The sequence below is a fragment of the Onychomys torridus genome, chromosome 2, assembly GCF_903995425.1.
Source record: "Onychomys torridus chromosome 2, mOncTor1.1, whole genome shotgun sequence".
Taxonomy (NCBI): domain Eukaryota; kingdom Metazoa; phylum Chordata; class Mammalia; order Rodentia; family Cricetidae; genus Onychomys; species Onychomys torridus.
The window spans coordinates 13,423,989-13,440,331 of NC_050444.1; the positions used below are offsets into that span (position 1 = coordinate 13,423,989).

The 16,343-nt window shown below is 42.4% G+C and overlaps 1 protein-coding gene across 1 annotated transcript in view; it reads right to left on the reverse strand.

The window, feature by feature from the left end:
• Positions 1-16,343, reverse strand: part of Dpy19l4 (dpy-19 like 4) — a 63,370-nt gene that overhangs the window by 31,940 nt on the left and 15,087 nt on the right. Inside the window, exons 4-10 of the mRNA XM_036179383.1 lie at positions 11,570-11,660; positions 11,182-11,303; positions 10,493-10,638; positions 6,238-6,361; positions 1,880-2,014; positions 258-389; positions 58-156 (exon numbers count right to left, since the gene is read on the reverse strand). Coding sequence (XP_036035276.1) covers positions 58-156; positions 258-389; positions 1,880-2,014; positions 6,238-6,361; positions 10,493-10,638; positions 11,182-11,303; positions 11,570-11,660 — 849 coding nt within the window. The remainder of the gene's footprint in view (positions 1-57; positions 157-257; positions 390-1,879; positions 2,015-6,237; positions 6,362-10,492; positions 10,639-11,181; positions 11,304-11,569; positions 11,661-16,343) is intronic.

Here is a 16,343-nt window from a genome sequence, read left to right on the forward strand (position 1 = left end):
GCTGGCACAATACATTTCACTACTCAGACTGATGTAGATGTGGATCTCAGTTCTCACCTTCATTATAAGATTTAGGGTCAGCGGCAGAGTACACACCAGGTAAAACTTCACCACTTTGATCACTTTAGCCACAAAGGTTCCCTTTTTCCCATTCAGCTACAAAGGAAAGACAAAATCACATCAACACAGGTGGGAGGTATAAAAAGCAACAATTTAAAATAATCAGACTACTTCTTTAAAACAGCAGTGTTAATTACCTGAAGGCACTTAATAAGCATTAATGCTCCTGCTAAACTTAATAAAGGAGACACCAATAAAGCTGGATTCTCAAACTGTAGTAAATACCCCAAGAAGAGAGAAAATACATAGATTTTATAGACTTCATACACCTGTTGGAACAAAAATAAAATAAATGAGAATAAAATGAGTTTTAAAAATAGTAATTACAAGCAAATGCTCTGCTCTAATTTAGGGCAGCGTTAGGAAGGGTTCCATCCAAATTTTTGCCGTTGTAGTGTATAATGGACTTAGCATTTTCTTCTCAGCATTCTATAGAAATGAAGAGCTCTAAAATCCTAAGAGAAAGCTAAAGCACCTTGCTTACTGCCATACTGTAGTTTCGGGTGACTTTCTGTTATCAAGTCAGTTTTGTGTGGGTATGGTACAGCACGGTCAGCAAACCCAGCCTTGGACGCTGGCACAGGATTATGAGTAAAGGCCAGCTTGGACTGCTTGGCAAGAGCGTGTCTCAAAAAATAACAAAAGGTGCCAAGTGGTGGCGCACACCTTTAATCACAGCACTCAGGAGGCAGAGGTAGGCAGATCTCTGTGAGTTCAAGGCCAGACTGGTCTACAGAGTGAGTTCCAGGACAGCCAGAGCTACACAGAGAAACCCTGTCTGGAAAAACAAAACAAAAAAAGATAACTTAAAAAAAAAAAAAATCTGAAAAGAGAGATTTCCCTGATACAAGTCATGATATCCTTGAAGAATACTAAGTATGCCTGGGAGAGAGGGTGTGTGTGTACTAATCTTCTGGTGTTGATAATGTCTGATTCTTGACGTGGCTAATTCCATACAAGTGTGCGCAGTTACAGAGGAGCTCAGCTCACAGCCCACTTCTCCCTTCTGTCTACAGTTCTCCTTTCCAGATGAAGCTCTGGCAACAGGGAAAGTGTAAAGCTGGAGGACAAAGATGTTGGCTCTCTTGTTAGCTTGCCCTTCTTCCAACCCTTACCTAACAGACTGTCAGTTCTTGACCCCAACAGAACAGTTCCTTCCTGCTGAAGCTAAGGAATGCAGATGTAATGTTTCCACCACTTGACAGTGCAGCTCCACAGCCCTGCTTCCAGTGGTGGCTACTTCCACAGCTCTTGCAGCCCCTGCTATCATCACCCATTCAGCTGAGCAGTTAGGACAACAACTAGATTCTTGATTAATGACTGTTTGGAGAGTGGTAGGATTTTTGTTTGTTTGTTTTTGTTTTTTGAGACAGGGTTTCTCTGTGTAGCTTTGTGCCTTTCCTGGAACTCACTCTGTAGCCCAGGCTGGCTTTGAACTCACAGAGATCCGCCTGCCTCTGCCTCCCGACTGCTGGGAGTAAAGGCGTGCACCACCACCGCCCGGCTTGGAAGTGGTAGGTTTTGAGGGTTTTAGTGTCACAACTAAACTAAGGGCCTTTGCATGCTCTGCCACTGAACCAGGTGCACAGTTTGGGTTATTAAATCTTTATATTAGGTTATCTCTGTACAAATAATTTAAATCTTGATGCTCATCAGAATTCTGAACAGCTGAGAATAAGGGATGGAGGCACATAAAAGACAATGTTCTAAGAACATTAGTTTTTGCATTGAAATTCCTCATTTCAACGTGTCATACTACCTTGTCACTCTGTTCCTCTGAGAACACATCCAGCAGCAGCAAAGACACTGCTTGAAGAAACAAGACGTAGTGGCTGTGCTCCCACACCATCATGAACGTGTACGTTGACGCACTCATCAACAGGTAGCAAAACCGCTGGAGAAAAGGCAACTGAGATCAGTAACTTGACTGCTGTCAGGACCCAAGGAGCTTCAGCACCGGAAGCCACTTTTAAAGTCACAAAACCAGCCAGGTGTGCAGGTGTCTTCATACAGCACTTGGGAAGTAGAGGTAGGTGGATATCTACAAGTTCAAGACCAGCCTGGTCTACATAGTAAGTTCTAAAACACAGACAGGGCTACAGAGAGAGTCTCTGGTGTGTGTGTGTGTGTGTGTGTGTGTGTGTGTGTGTGTGTGTGTGTGACAAAACCAACAGTATCTTAACAAAACACAGAGAGAAATCAGCACCCATCCTCCAAATTGTATTACAAAGGCGTAGGACAAAAGAGTTTGAGCACAATTTTTTTTCATGTCAAGAGCGGAAGCAAAACTAAAAGAAATTAGTGGAGTGGATGTTAAGCTTTTGTTAATATGGAAGCTTCTTTTGTCCTAAAATAGTATTTTTGTTTTCGTCCATGCTTATTTTATTTTCCTAAAAATGATCAGTTCAGGGATGCCTGGCCAAGGCTCTGCTCCTAACTAGGTTTGGCCTGTTTTCCTCCAATGCTGTACTCATCAACCATGCACAACTGGACGCTACTTCTCTTTACTTAATACATACTACTGACCTTTTATACCTTGAATGTTTCATTTTCATGAAAAACATGAACATATTTCAGCTCTGTAAGAGCTATTTCCCATAGTCCAGTGCTTCCTTCTGGTGCTAGGCATCACACACAAGGCCTCAGCCCTCAAGTATTCTACCATGGAGCTGTAGCTACAGCACAGGTCTTTAAATATCCTCCCCTCCCGCGGAGCTACTGAACCCAGGGCCTTGCGCCAAGCACTCTACCACTGAGCTAAATCCCCAACCGCAGGGTCTTTAAATTTTAAACACCAGTTCTTAGTGTGGAAAAATGAACTGCCAAAGCTGCTTTTCTGGTGTTTATTTTGAACTAAAACAAACTGTTGCCTAAAAAGATGAGTAACTTTTTAGTAAAATCTGTCAACTGTTTTTATTAATGTGTATGAGGGTGCACACAGGTAGAGGCCAAAGGGCAACTCTGTGGTCTTGGTCCTTCCCTTCCCCCGTTAGGTCCTGGACATCAAACTCAGGCTGTCAGGCTTGCAGTCTCCGGGCAGAGTCACGCTGCACACACAGGCTGGTTTAGGGCTTGGAGCCAAGGCTGGTCTTGAACCTGGTGCTGTTCCAATTGTCCATGTGCTGCTGGCACTACAGGTGTGTACCTTCATGTCCATCTGATCTTACTTTTTAGGGGGATTATTTTTGTTTTATCCTTTTGACAGGGTTGGCTTTGAACTCATCATGTCATTAAGAATATCCTGAACCCCTACTTTCCACCTCCCAGGTGCTGGGGCACAGGTGTGAGTTACAACACCTAGCTATGCTCCTATAAAATAGTTTTATAAACTATTTATTTGTTTGTTTATCTATTTGATTTGATTTATTACATATACAGTGTTCTGCCTGCATGTACCCCTGCAGGCCAGAAGAGGGCACCAGATCTCCTTACAGATGGTTGTGAGCCACCACGTGGTTGCTGGGAATTGAACTCAGGACCTGTGGAAGAGCAGTCAGTGCTCTTAACCTCTGAGCCATCTCTCCAGCCCCCAACTTTACCCCATTTATACCATATTGTTATTCTTATAAAATGTTTTTTCATTGCAATGTTTCATGCTATGCCGCACTTATTATTTTTAAGTTTTTTTGGTTTTTTGGGTTGTTTTGTTTTGTTTTGTTTTTTGAGAGAGGGTCTATTTACTATGTAGCCCTGGCTGTCCTGGAACTCACTATGTAGACCAGGCTGGCCTGAAACTCACAGAGATCCTTCTGCCTCTGCTTCCTGAGTGTTGGGATTAAAGACACGCATCACCATACCTGGCTTAATATTTTAAGTTTTGTAAAGTGAATTATATATACATGGTCAAAAACGATCCTATCTGTACCAGGTTTTTGGTTTTGGGCCACCAACCAGCTCCCAAATTATGATAGGGAGACTTCTTATTAGTTATGAATGCTTGGCAGAGCTTAGGCAGGTTTCTGGTTAGCTCTGTTAAATTAACCTGTTTCTCTTTATCTACCTGTTGCCTCAGGGCTTTCTACCCTCTGACTTCTTTTCTGTGTATCTTACTTTCACTGCCTCTTGTGTCTGCTTCTGACCCTGCTGTCTCCCTCACTCTCTCTTCCCCTTTTTTCATTCTTCCTATTTACTCTCTGCCCGGCAGCCCTGCCTATCCCTCTCCTGCCTAGCTATTGGCCGTTCAGCTTTTTATTAGACCAGGTGCCACAGGCAGGCAAGGTGAAACAGCAACACACCATTACATAATGAAACACACATCCTTACATCGTTAAACAAATGCAGCATAAACAAATGTAACACACCCTTACACAATTAAAGTAACATTCCACAGCATAAACAAATGTAACACACCCTTACACAGTTAAAGTAACATTCCACAGCATAAACCAATGTAACACACCCTTACACAGTTAAAGTAACATTCCACAGCATAAACCAATGTAACACACCCTTACACAGTTAAAATAACATTCCACAATAGCTATCATTGCACATGGATCTACAGTAAGAAGACTATGACCTTTCCATTTCCTATTGTGTCCACTTCTTATTAACATAAAGTACAAATGCAGATTTAAAATAGAGGAAGAATCCAATTAATTCCTCCCACTGATTTTTGGGTGGTGATGGTGCTTGCACAAGCTAGCGACCATGGAACCACACCCTGCCATCATTTCTGCCCTGTATTCCAGATAGTCAGCTTTATCAGTAGACATTGTTTTGTCTCTCTGGTCTCTTCCTAGACAGGAATTTTTTTTTAATTAAGAAATTTTTTTTTATTAATTTTACATACCAATCACAGATCACCCTCGCCTCCCGCCCTTCCCACCTTCCCTGTGTTCTCTCCTCCAACAAGGCAAGGTCTCCCATGAGGAGTCCGCAGAGCCAGACAGGAATTTTTTATCTAAGACAGGCAGGCAAACTGCCAAAGGGCTGCTGCGTTCCAGTCAACTTCGAGATCAATAGCTGCCTTTGCAGACATGCATCTTACTAAAGTCATCCTGTGGTACTGTCTATAGGCAACTGCTAATAGGGTTGTGGTAATAACAGTAACAAAACTAAGAGTCGGATTGGGGATTTAGCTCAGTGGTAGAGCGCTTGCCTAGCAAGTGCAAGGCCTGGGGTTCGATCCTCAGCTCAAAAAAAAAATTAAGAGTCTAGATGATCTGGGAGGGATGTTTCCTTCAACTTTGACTAACCTACTACATCTCAGTCAGGGAAGACATGAGAGAACAAAAGAATATGCCACACTGCCATCAAAATTTACACCACTGCCATCCTCCACCACCACTGCCTCTTCAGTAGTATTTCTTTAGGTTCTGAGGACTACAGTGTAGTGGGTAGCCATCCCAGCATTGGCCTGGAAGTTCCAACCCCATTGAGTCTTCAGTAATGGTAACACCCACAAGGCAGGGCGGAGGAAGGAAGTGGAAGACCCAGGATCGAGAGGAAAGGCCTCTCTTGGTTCTGGGACCCTGGACACTGGAGGTAGGCCGAGAGAGTTCTCCAGAGAACACCGCCGGACTGTGCCATACCTTTGCCAGACCCTGCAACCTACCCCTTCATTTGTAAGTTACCCCACAAAATAAACCTCCCTTTTAACTACGTGGAGTGGCCTTAGTAATTTCACCTATACTACAGGGCATAAATGTTCCTGAAGTAAGAGAAATGGCAAAAACAATACTCGAATAGATTAACTTCCAAAGTGAGATATTCCTCATGTAATTGTCAAGTAACCATACTAAAAGCAATATAACATCTATTTTCCTAAAAATAATTAGATGCCATCAGATTACAGAAAAAACATGATATAACAACTACCTACACACATGTTACATTGTAACATGCTTCACTTAGTGTAAGTAAACTCCTAATATGCCTTACTTTAAAATTATGCACCACAGTCCAGCATGGTTGTCAACAACTACAATCCTACATGGAGGCAGGTGGATTAAGTGCTCAAGGCCTAGCCTCAGCTACATAATGAGTTTGAAGCCAGACTGGACTACAGGAGATTTTTGTCTCAAAACAAACAAAACATGTACCACACTTGCAAAGGATCAGAACCAGCCGAGCATCAGAATTAGCTTTGATATATAAAACAGATTTGTGTCTTACCTCTGCATAAGTATTTAAGTTTCTTTTTAAATAGCCTGTAAGTGCAGCAACTTGGCATGCAAAGTATGGTAGAGCCCAGTTTTCTCTTAAAGGAATGGAGTATTCAATTCTTGTTGTATCTACCCTAAAATAAACCACAGAGGAACACCAAAAGTGAGGATACACTTATGTAACATTATACTTCTCTCTTTACCTTATCTTCTTAATGTATTATTATTTTATGCATATGCATTTGGGTGTTTTGCCTTCATGTACATCTGTGCACCATATGCATGCCCGGTGCCCTCGAATGTCAGAAGAGGGCATCAGATTCCAGGCTGGAGCTACAGATAGTTGTGAGCTGCTACTCAGGTGCTGGGAATCAACCTAGGTCCTCTGAACAGCAGCTAGTGGTCTTTTCTTTTAAAGATTTATTTGTTTATTATGTATACAGTGTTCTGCCTGCATGTACGCCTGCAGGCCAGAAGAGGGCACCAGATCTCATTATGCTGTGAGTCAATGTGTGGTTACTGGGAATTGAACTCAGAACCTCTGTAAGAGCAGTCAGTGCTCTTACCTCTGAGGCATCTCACCAGACCCACGGCCAGTGCTCTTAACTGGTGAGCCATGGAGATTCACAGCATCAATCCCACTATTTGGGAGGCAGAGGCCGGAGGATGGCTGCAAGCTTGGAGATGGCCTGGTCTACATATCAAGTTCCATGCTAGCCAAAAAATATACCAAGACCCTGTCTCAAAAGTATTAAAAATAGGGAAATGGTGGCACACGCCTTTACTCCCAGCACTCGGGAGGCAGAGGCAGGCAGATCTCTGTGAGTTCGAGGCCAGCCTGGTCTACAAAGTGAGTTCCAGGAAAGGCGCAAAGCTACAGAGAGAAACCCTGTCTCGAGAAAAAAAAAAAAAAAAGAAAAAATATAAAGAGACTTTACCAACCAAAGCATGGACATCATTAGTCATTAAGCATGTGCAAATTAAAACTACGCTCTCTGTTTCCTGGCCACAATGCAGCCACACACACCCACAACTGTTAAATTCTTCCTTGCCTCAGACCCAAAGCAATAGATCAGCAAATCTTGGCCCCAAAACCATACTCAAATCAAGACTACAAAGAAAAAGCAGCAGTTTCCAAATGAGCAAAAGCGGTCTTTTGAGCAATCAGTCTGCAGACCTTTCTGTGGGTTCTGCAGATTTCAGGCCCTTACCATCCTAGAGTAGAGCCTTCAAGCCTCCAGACATCCTTAAACACAGCAGAGCCCTACAGACAGATAGGCCCGGATGAGACAGCCCCTAGATGCAGACTGCATTACTCCCTCCAGGGAACTAACCCGCTTCCCAAACTCCCCTAAGCACAAGCAAACATCCTGCAAGGGAACCATATGGTCCCTCCAGCAATCCGCCAATGAGGACTTGTTAAGGGAGCCATTTCACAGAACAAAACTGAAGAAAATAGCAAAACAAAGCTGAACCTGGGGCTGGGGATTTAGCTCAGTAGTAGAGTGCTTGCCTAGGAAGCACAAGGCCCTGGGTTCAATCCTCCGCTAAAAAAAAAAAAAAAAAAAGCTGAACCTGATCAGGACTACTTAATTCTGTGTACGTCTCCCCGCTTGCCCTTACCTACACTCAATAGCTTCCTTCAAATCCCTGGGATGATGGGTGTGAGATGCCTGCTGCTTGGTGTGTCTTGTCTAGATTTCCAGTACAATCATGCTGAAAACTAATCTCCCTTCCTGCCTCTCATGAAAAAAAAAAAGTAGTAATAAACCACAATGAGATATTATTGTAATTATATAACCTATTATACAACAAGGCTCTAAGTACCACACACCCTCAATGTACACACAGTGGCTTATATTAGCGGCCAATTATATGGCTCAGTGGCATAGCACTTGCTTAGCAGGCCCTAGGTTCAATACCCAGCATTACCCAAACAAAAACCAAAAGGAAACAAAGCTCCTTTCCTTAAAACAGCTTATTCGATGACTTCCAGATAAGACGGGAAGCTGCAAGCTGCCTCAAGTGTGGGCTGGTGAAAGAGAAGGCCAGAAAAATCTACAGGAAGTCGAGGATGCCTGAAGAGAGCAGAAAAAGGCAATAGGTTTGCTGTGCAGCTCCCGCTGGACGAGGCCCAGCAGCTGCCCAGCAGCAGCAGTTTGTTTGCTCCTTACAGAGTGGCACTGAGGACTGAGCCTTCAAGAATAAGCTCATCGGGGGCTGAGGAAAGACTGCTCTTGCAGGGGACACGGTTCAATTCCTAACACCCACACAGTGGCTCACAGTGCTCTGTAACTCCAGTTCCAGGGGATCTGATGCCCTCTTCTGGCCCTCGTATTTCTGTAGGTACCAGGAATACATGTGATGCACAGGCATACACACGGGCAACATCCATACACATAAAAATAAATATTTATTTAGCTCAGTGGTAGAGGGCTTGCCTAGCAAGCACAAGGCCCTGGGTTCGATCCTCAGCTGTGGCAAAAAAAAAAATAAATAGGTAAAATAAATATTTTTTAAAAAAGCTGATCAATAAGATGCCACTCCTCCCAAATAACCCAGAAGAGACAGTTACCAACAGACACCAAAGTGCAGTACACAAACATCAAGAACATGAGGAACAGTGAGCCAGGGATGCACTCAGTGGGCAGAGTGCTTACCTAACATGCCCCAAAACCTGGGTTCACTCTCCAGCCTCACATAGGGCAAGCCTGCCATCCCAGTGCTGGAGAGGACAGTGCGTCTGGGACCACACTGGGCTACAAAGTAAGTTGCAACCAGCCTGGTCAACACAACAAAATTCTGTCTCAAAAATAAAACCCCCCTGGGAACTGGCTCAGTGGGAGAATCCCTGACTAGCATGTAAAAAGCTATACATTGTTCCTCAGCAGCAGAAAAGAAAAATAGGGTTTCCAGGCATCTTCCTTAAATGCAGTGATACATATTTAATGATCAAATGACAAGAGTACTAACTGGTCTTAGTGTTCTTGGCTTCTGGTGTTAATAATGTTGTCATTTTCATACACACACACACACACACACACACACACACACACGCATATTCAAAGTGATGCTATGCTCGCTCCGAGATTAGGTTATAAAAGACATCTGTCAATGACATTCTTGTAGTCTCTTGGATTATTTACTGTAAAACAACATCTTTTTTTTTTTTTTTTCCAGACAGGGTTTCTCTGTGTAGCCCTGGCTGTCCTGGATCTTGCTCGGTAGACCAGGCTGGCCTCAAGCTCACACAGATCCACCTGCATCTGCCTCCCGAGTGCTGGGATTAAAGATGTGCACCATTATATCAGGCTGGAATGAAGTTTTTTTGAGTCAAGGTTTTGAACAGACCAGGAATACCTAAAACTTAGCTAGGTGCGTGCCACAGTATACCAGCTGGGGGCAATCGGTAGGAATCTATTCTCTTGGCCCAGCATATGGTCCCGGTGATCAAACTCGGGTCATCAGGCTTACCAGCAAGCAGTCCTCTCACAGATCACAGGATTCGTTTTCTCTTCGCCTCAAGCCGGCTGTGGCCCAGGGACTCCTACTCCTATTTGAATCTCGAACGCCACCTCTCCTCTCAGCTAGAGAAGGCTCTCTGCTCTGTTTGACCCTTTGTACACCCTGTGTGTGCTGTCATGTGCATGGGAGCACATGTGTAACCATGTGTACAGAGGCCTAAGGCTGACTAGTACTCTCCCTCGACTGTACTCCACCTTACTCATTGAGGTAGGGTCTTGAAAGCAGCGGAGAACTTGCCAATATGACAAGACAGGCTGACCAACTTGTTCTGGGGGTCTTCTGAGAACTGGAGTTACAGGCAGCCCCACATCCACCCAGCATTTACATAGGTTCTGGGAATCCAAACTCTAGTTCCTGTGTTGTACAGCAATGCTTTCACCACTGAACCATCTTCCCAGACCTGGTTTTTGGGTTTTTTTTGCCCCAAGACAGTGTTTTTCTGTGTAACAATCCTGGCTGTCCTGTACCTTGCTTTGTAGACCAGGCTGGCCTTGAACTCACAGAGCTCGACCTGTGCCTTCCAAGTGCTGGGATTAAAGATGTTCGTCACTACCACCAGGCTCCCAGACCTGCTTTGTAAGTGATCATGTATCTAGATTAGGCCCTCAGGGGAATCACACCTAACCTGTACTGCGTAGCATAGCAATCAATAGTTTTGCAGATTACAGCTGAGAATTGTGAGGATGGGAATGTTTTTGGAACAAAATTTTGTAAATATCAATAAAAAAAACCTCTCATACCTATTAATTAGGAACCACGCAACAGTAAGCATTCCTGCTAGCCATGTGCCACTCATAAGCCAACTTGTAACAAATAAAGCTGTAACATATATTCCTTGTAATCCAAAAACAATGCCAATGTAGAAATACACCGGTTCAATCACTTCCTAAAGGCAAAAAGAAAAGAATGATAAAGAGGGTGATGTTAAACAACCCGAGGACACACAACTATGTAAGAAAACGGACGACAGTAAAGCGGAAAAGAGGCCGAGAGAGTCCAGTGGTTAAGAGCAGTTTCCTTCTTGCAAAGGACCTCAGTTCAATTTCCAGAGTCCACAAGGTGACTCACAACCACCTGTAACTTCTAGAGCAGTGGTTCTCAACCTTCCTAATGCTGCAACCCTTTAATACAGTTTCTCATGTTGTGGTGACCTCCAACCATACAATTATTTTGCTGTCACTTCGTAGATGTAAATTTGCTACTGTTATGAATCATAATGTAAATATCTGATATGCAGGATATCTGATATGTGACCTCCAAAGGGGTCAGGATCCACAGGTTGAGAACCACTGTTCTAGATATCTGATGCCCTCTGAACCCTGAGGACACCAAGCACACATGTGCTGCACATACAGACATGCAAACAAAACACTCACACATATGAAATAAATCTAAACTAAAAATAATCAAATACAAAAGAAATGCATACATTGCTCCCAGTTGCTTGATAGAGAACACTGGCAATAAGCTCTGGATACAGAGACATCTGCTGCACAGCATTGATAGTCTTCAGGGAGACGGTCTTGTTATTGTGCGTCAGCTCATAAACACCTAAATATACAAAGATTTCTCTCCAGGTTACTGCTCTGCTCTGACAACAATTTAACACATTATTCATTAGTCACCACAATTAATATGAACAGAAAGGCACTCAAATGCAACATGAGCTGCCTCATTTCCCAATTTTCTTATTATGTACATAAAGAAAAAGAACCTACATTCTGAGACACATCCCCACATCCTAAAGCTCTTCATCGTTAAGAAGAGTGATTTTAGAACAATACTATCACTACAATCACAGCTGTGGTTGATCATACCTCTTTCAAATGAAGGCGCCTTTAACATGTCTTTATAATAGGAGTAATAAATAGCACTGTCACCCTGAAATGTGATTTCTCGTTCAAGTTCCTACAATGAGATAAGGAGTGAAATGTCAGGTTAGATGTCAGCTGCTCTCTTCCTCTCCCCTTACCTTCTTGGGTTCGGTTTGCTTGTCTCCCTCATATTTTAAATTGACATGACAAAGATTCAACATTTTATTCCAAGAGATATTTGAAGTTTCCTTAATTACCATATTAATAGATTAAATTTCTCAGTAGTCTGGCAATCATCTTAGTGAAAACACCTAAGGTTTCAAATGAATTATAATAGATATATCGTCATATGTTTTACATATAAGAAAATTCTAGAAGGAAAACCCAAAGAATATCCTAAAAAAAAAAAAAAAAGCAATAATAGTAAAAAGGTAATGACAATAAATTGAAGTGTCAGAATCTAAAATAAAAGTCAGGCATAGTCCTAGCACTCAGGAGGATGAGGCAGGAGGATCAACTTTGAGACCAGCTTGAGCTACATGGTGTGAGTCTGTATCAAAAAGTGTAAATAACTTTAAAAACAAAAAATCCAAAATAAGATAAATTTACCCTGAAAGCAGTGTTTTCTGTGACTATACATAACCTTAAATACTGAGAAGAATGAGGCCTTAACAGGTACATTTGAGGAACCACAGAGTCTCAATCAGCGATTTCCAGGTAAACAAGATTCACAATGCTAAGGGGCTGGACATGTAGCTCCATGGTGGAGGGCTTGCAGGTTCAGTCACCACATCAGAAAGAAAAGCCTAAGATTCAACTATAAAGAACCAAAAAAAAAAAAGTAATTAAAAGCATACATAATGATAAGGGCTGGAGAGATGCCTCAGTGGTTAAGAGCAGTGGCTGCTCTTCCAGAAGACCCAGGTTCAATTTTTAGCACCCACATGGTGGCTCACAACCATCTAAAATGGGATCTGATGCCCTCTTCTGACATGCAGGCATACATGCAGATAAAGCACTCATACAAACAAACAAACAAACAAAACAGAAGGGTAAAAGCCAGGTGTGGTATCTCACACCTTTATTTAATTCTAGCACTCTAGATGCTAAGGCAGGCAGATCTCTGTTGAGGCAAGCTTGATCTGCTAGCAAGTTCCAGGTTAACCAGAAAATACACAGTGAGACCTCATCTCAAACAAACAAACACCATCAAAATTTTCTGTATTCTTTAATGCTAAGCCAATCTCTTTGTTCTGCCACAGTCCTCCTGTACTGGAGTCAAACCCTAGGCCTTGCCAGAGCACCAACACTGCACTATAACCCCAGCCCTGAGCAGATCATTTCTAACATCAAGCTATTTTCACACTAACATAGATTAAGTTGGAATACTTCAAAATTTGGTTTTTCAAGACAGGGTTTCTCTGTGTAGCCCTGTCTGTCCTGGAACTCGCTCTGTAGCCCAGGCTGGCCTCAAACTCACAGAGATCTGCCTGCCTCTGCCTCCCGAGTGCTGGGACTAAAAGTGTACACAATCATACCCGGCTCCAAAATTTGAAATCTTAAATGTTCCAAAAGCTAAACTTGTGTGGGGTGCAAATGAAAAATGTTCCACTCTGACCTCATGGAAGAACAGTAAAGAGGCTAGCACAACAGAAATGCAAAAATACCTTCAGACTACATGTAAAAAACTATAAGATACACGAATTTTGTGCTTAGGCTTAGAACCCCTCTCCAAGATGTCAGATTATATATACATAAATATTACAAAATTTTAAAAATTTTAAATTAAAAAAATACCCAAATCTCAAACACTTTTTGATACATGGTACTTTGGATAAGAGATACTCAACCTGTATTTATCTACTAATACAAAAACAGGGGAGCTTGAGAGATGGTTCAGAGGTTAAGAGCACTGGCTGCTCTTCCAGAGGTCCTGAGTTCAATTCCCAGCAACCACATGGTGGCTCACAACCATCTATAATGAGATCTAGTGCCCTCTTCTTGCATGCATGGATAATGCAGACAGAACATTGTATACATAATAAATAAATAACAAACAAAAACAATGCTACTAGAACCATTTTTTAAATTATTTTTATAATTTTTAATTATGTGTGTGTGTGTGTTTGCGCGTGTGCACACGCGAGTGCATGTGCTCGTGTGTGCATTTGGGTACTGTGGAAGCCAGAGGCATTGATTCCCCCTATAGCCAGGTCACTGGTTGTCGTGAGCTGCCTGATATAATAGGTACAAAGAACTGAACTTGGTTCCTCTGTTAAAGTGGTATATACTCTTACCAATCAGCCATCTCTCAAGCCCCTATAAGCAGTTTTCCAAAGTTCTACCTTCTTAAGATTTTACTGAAAGTTACTTAAAGAGTCTTGGGATTGTTAAGATGGCCCAGTGGGTAAGAGCACTTGCCACCAAGCCTGATAACCTGAGTTTGACACACACACACCCTCCCCCGACCCCCCCCCAAACATGTTGGAAAGAGAAAGTTGTCCTCTAATTGCCCTGAGCACACAAATCTAAGATAAATAAATAAATACAAATAAAAATTTTAAGTGTTTGGACCTCAAGTCTGTAATCCTAGGTTCAAATAGGAGGACTGGGAGTTCAAGGCCAGCTTGGCTACATAACGAGACTTTGCCTTTAAATAAATGTAAAAAATACCAATAGTTCTGTAGTTATGCTTTGAAAAGAACTAGATTTAACAGTCCTATGAGTTTATTGTAAAACTCTTCCGTTTCCGTATGTTTGTCACTGTGAGTCTCCAAGAGGAAATGTTTTCCAGGTCAATGAACGCCTCTCCCATTTAGAAACTGCTGTGGTCTGGATGTTAGTGCCTCTACAGGGATCAATCTTGTATGTTGAAACTTAATCCCTAGTATTAAGCAGTATTTGAAAGAGGGCATTTGGAAGGTGGGTATGCCATGAGGACACAGCCTTCTGAAACAGGCCCTAGAGTTCCCTCACCCCTCTGCCACAGTGAGATGGTCACCTATGGATCAAGAAGCAGGTCCTGGGCTGGGCCTAGGGGCATTCGCCTTTAACCCCAGCTCTCTGGAGGCCGAGGTTGATAGAGCTGTGAGTTCCTGGCCAGCTGGTGTTACAGTGAGATTCTGTTTTAGAAAGAGTGGGGGGGGGGGGGGGGGGGCAGAGAGAGAAAGAGACAGACAGAGGGCAAGCAGCAGGTCCTCACCAAATACTAAATCTGCTTGTGACTTATGTTGGCCTTCGAGCCCAATTTGTAGTATTTTGTTTTAGCAGTCCAAATATACTAAGACAGACCTAAATGAATTTCTTTTAAAATTATTTTTGGGGCCAGACAGTGGTGGCACACACCTTTAATCCCAGCACTCAGGAGGCAGAGGCAGGTGGATCTCTGTGGGTTTAAGGCCAGCCTGGTCTACAAAGCAAGTTCCAGGATAGTCAGGATTACAGAGAGAAACCCTGTCTCAAAAACAAAACAAAACATTGTTTGGGGGAATGGAAGATTTGTTTCCAGCTGGGTGTGGTAGCTCATGTCTCTAACTCCAGCACTCAGGAGGATGAGGCAAGACCACAGTGAGTTTGAGACCTGACTAGATTATATATAGTGAGCTTCTGGCTAGCCTAGTTAACAGAGTGAGACTTTGTCTCAAAAACAAAAGAACAATAAAAACAGATTTGTTTCTTTGTCAGATTTCAAAAATGAAACACTAATCACCATCTTTTAAATTACCTGTGTACATGAAACACATAAAGACCTTGCTAACCATCTGGGTGTGATGGTGCTCACCTTTAATCACTCAGTGGACAGAGGCAGGTGATTTCTAAGTTCAAGGCCAGCCTGATCTACAGAGCTAGTTCCAGGACAGCGAGGGCTACACGGAGAAACTCTATCTTGAAAAAAATAAGAAGAAAGAAAGAAAGAAAGAAATTGACTAAAATGTAGACTGATTCTAAAGTAGGTTCTACAAGTTTTGAGAAGTTCTGCAGTTTTGAAGAAGCTCTCAATGCCAATGTCTCTCATCTGTATACACTACTGTGATTATATGTTCTTCAGAATACCTGCTACATTTTCAAACCTCTGGTGTTCTCACTTCTGCCTATCCAATACAATCATCCTAAACACTCCAGACTGCCGGCTTGAAGAACCGGAGGGCAGGTTACTTCTCACGGCTCCTGGGAGGCCTCCCTACACTTGGCATGGAGAAAAATAGTGATAGAGATTATTTTTTTTTCTCTTCTTTCTTTGTGGAGACAGGATCTTGCTGTTCAGTCCTATCTGTTCTGTAACTTAATGTGCAAACCTGGCTGCCCTTGAAATCACAGAGCTCCACCTGCTTCAGTCTGAGTGCTGGGATTAAAGGTGGATCTATGCCCAGCTTAAAATACAGACTTTTAAGGAAAAAGCATAGGCTACTAAGCCAATATGTAGACATAGTCAGCAATTACTCAGTAAAAAGTGTTCATATTCATTCTTTTATACAAATCAGTGTCAAAAAAACACTCAGCCAGCGTGAGCACTTGCTCAAAATTAAGCAGGGACAAACTAGACAAACAGAAAGCAGCATTGTGAACTCAAAACTTTCCAACTCCGTGTAGTCAAGTGAACTTTGAGAGAAAATGTATTCAAAGGTCAAATGATGAAATTTCAAAAATAACTAGAGTGATTAAGGATTCTGTAAAATAAAAATTTAAAACCAAACTTTAAACACAAGGCAACATCTTAATACTGTTACTGGAGCCAGTTAGATGATTCAGTGGATCAGGTCACTTGTCATAATGTACA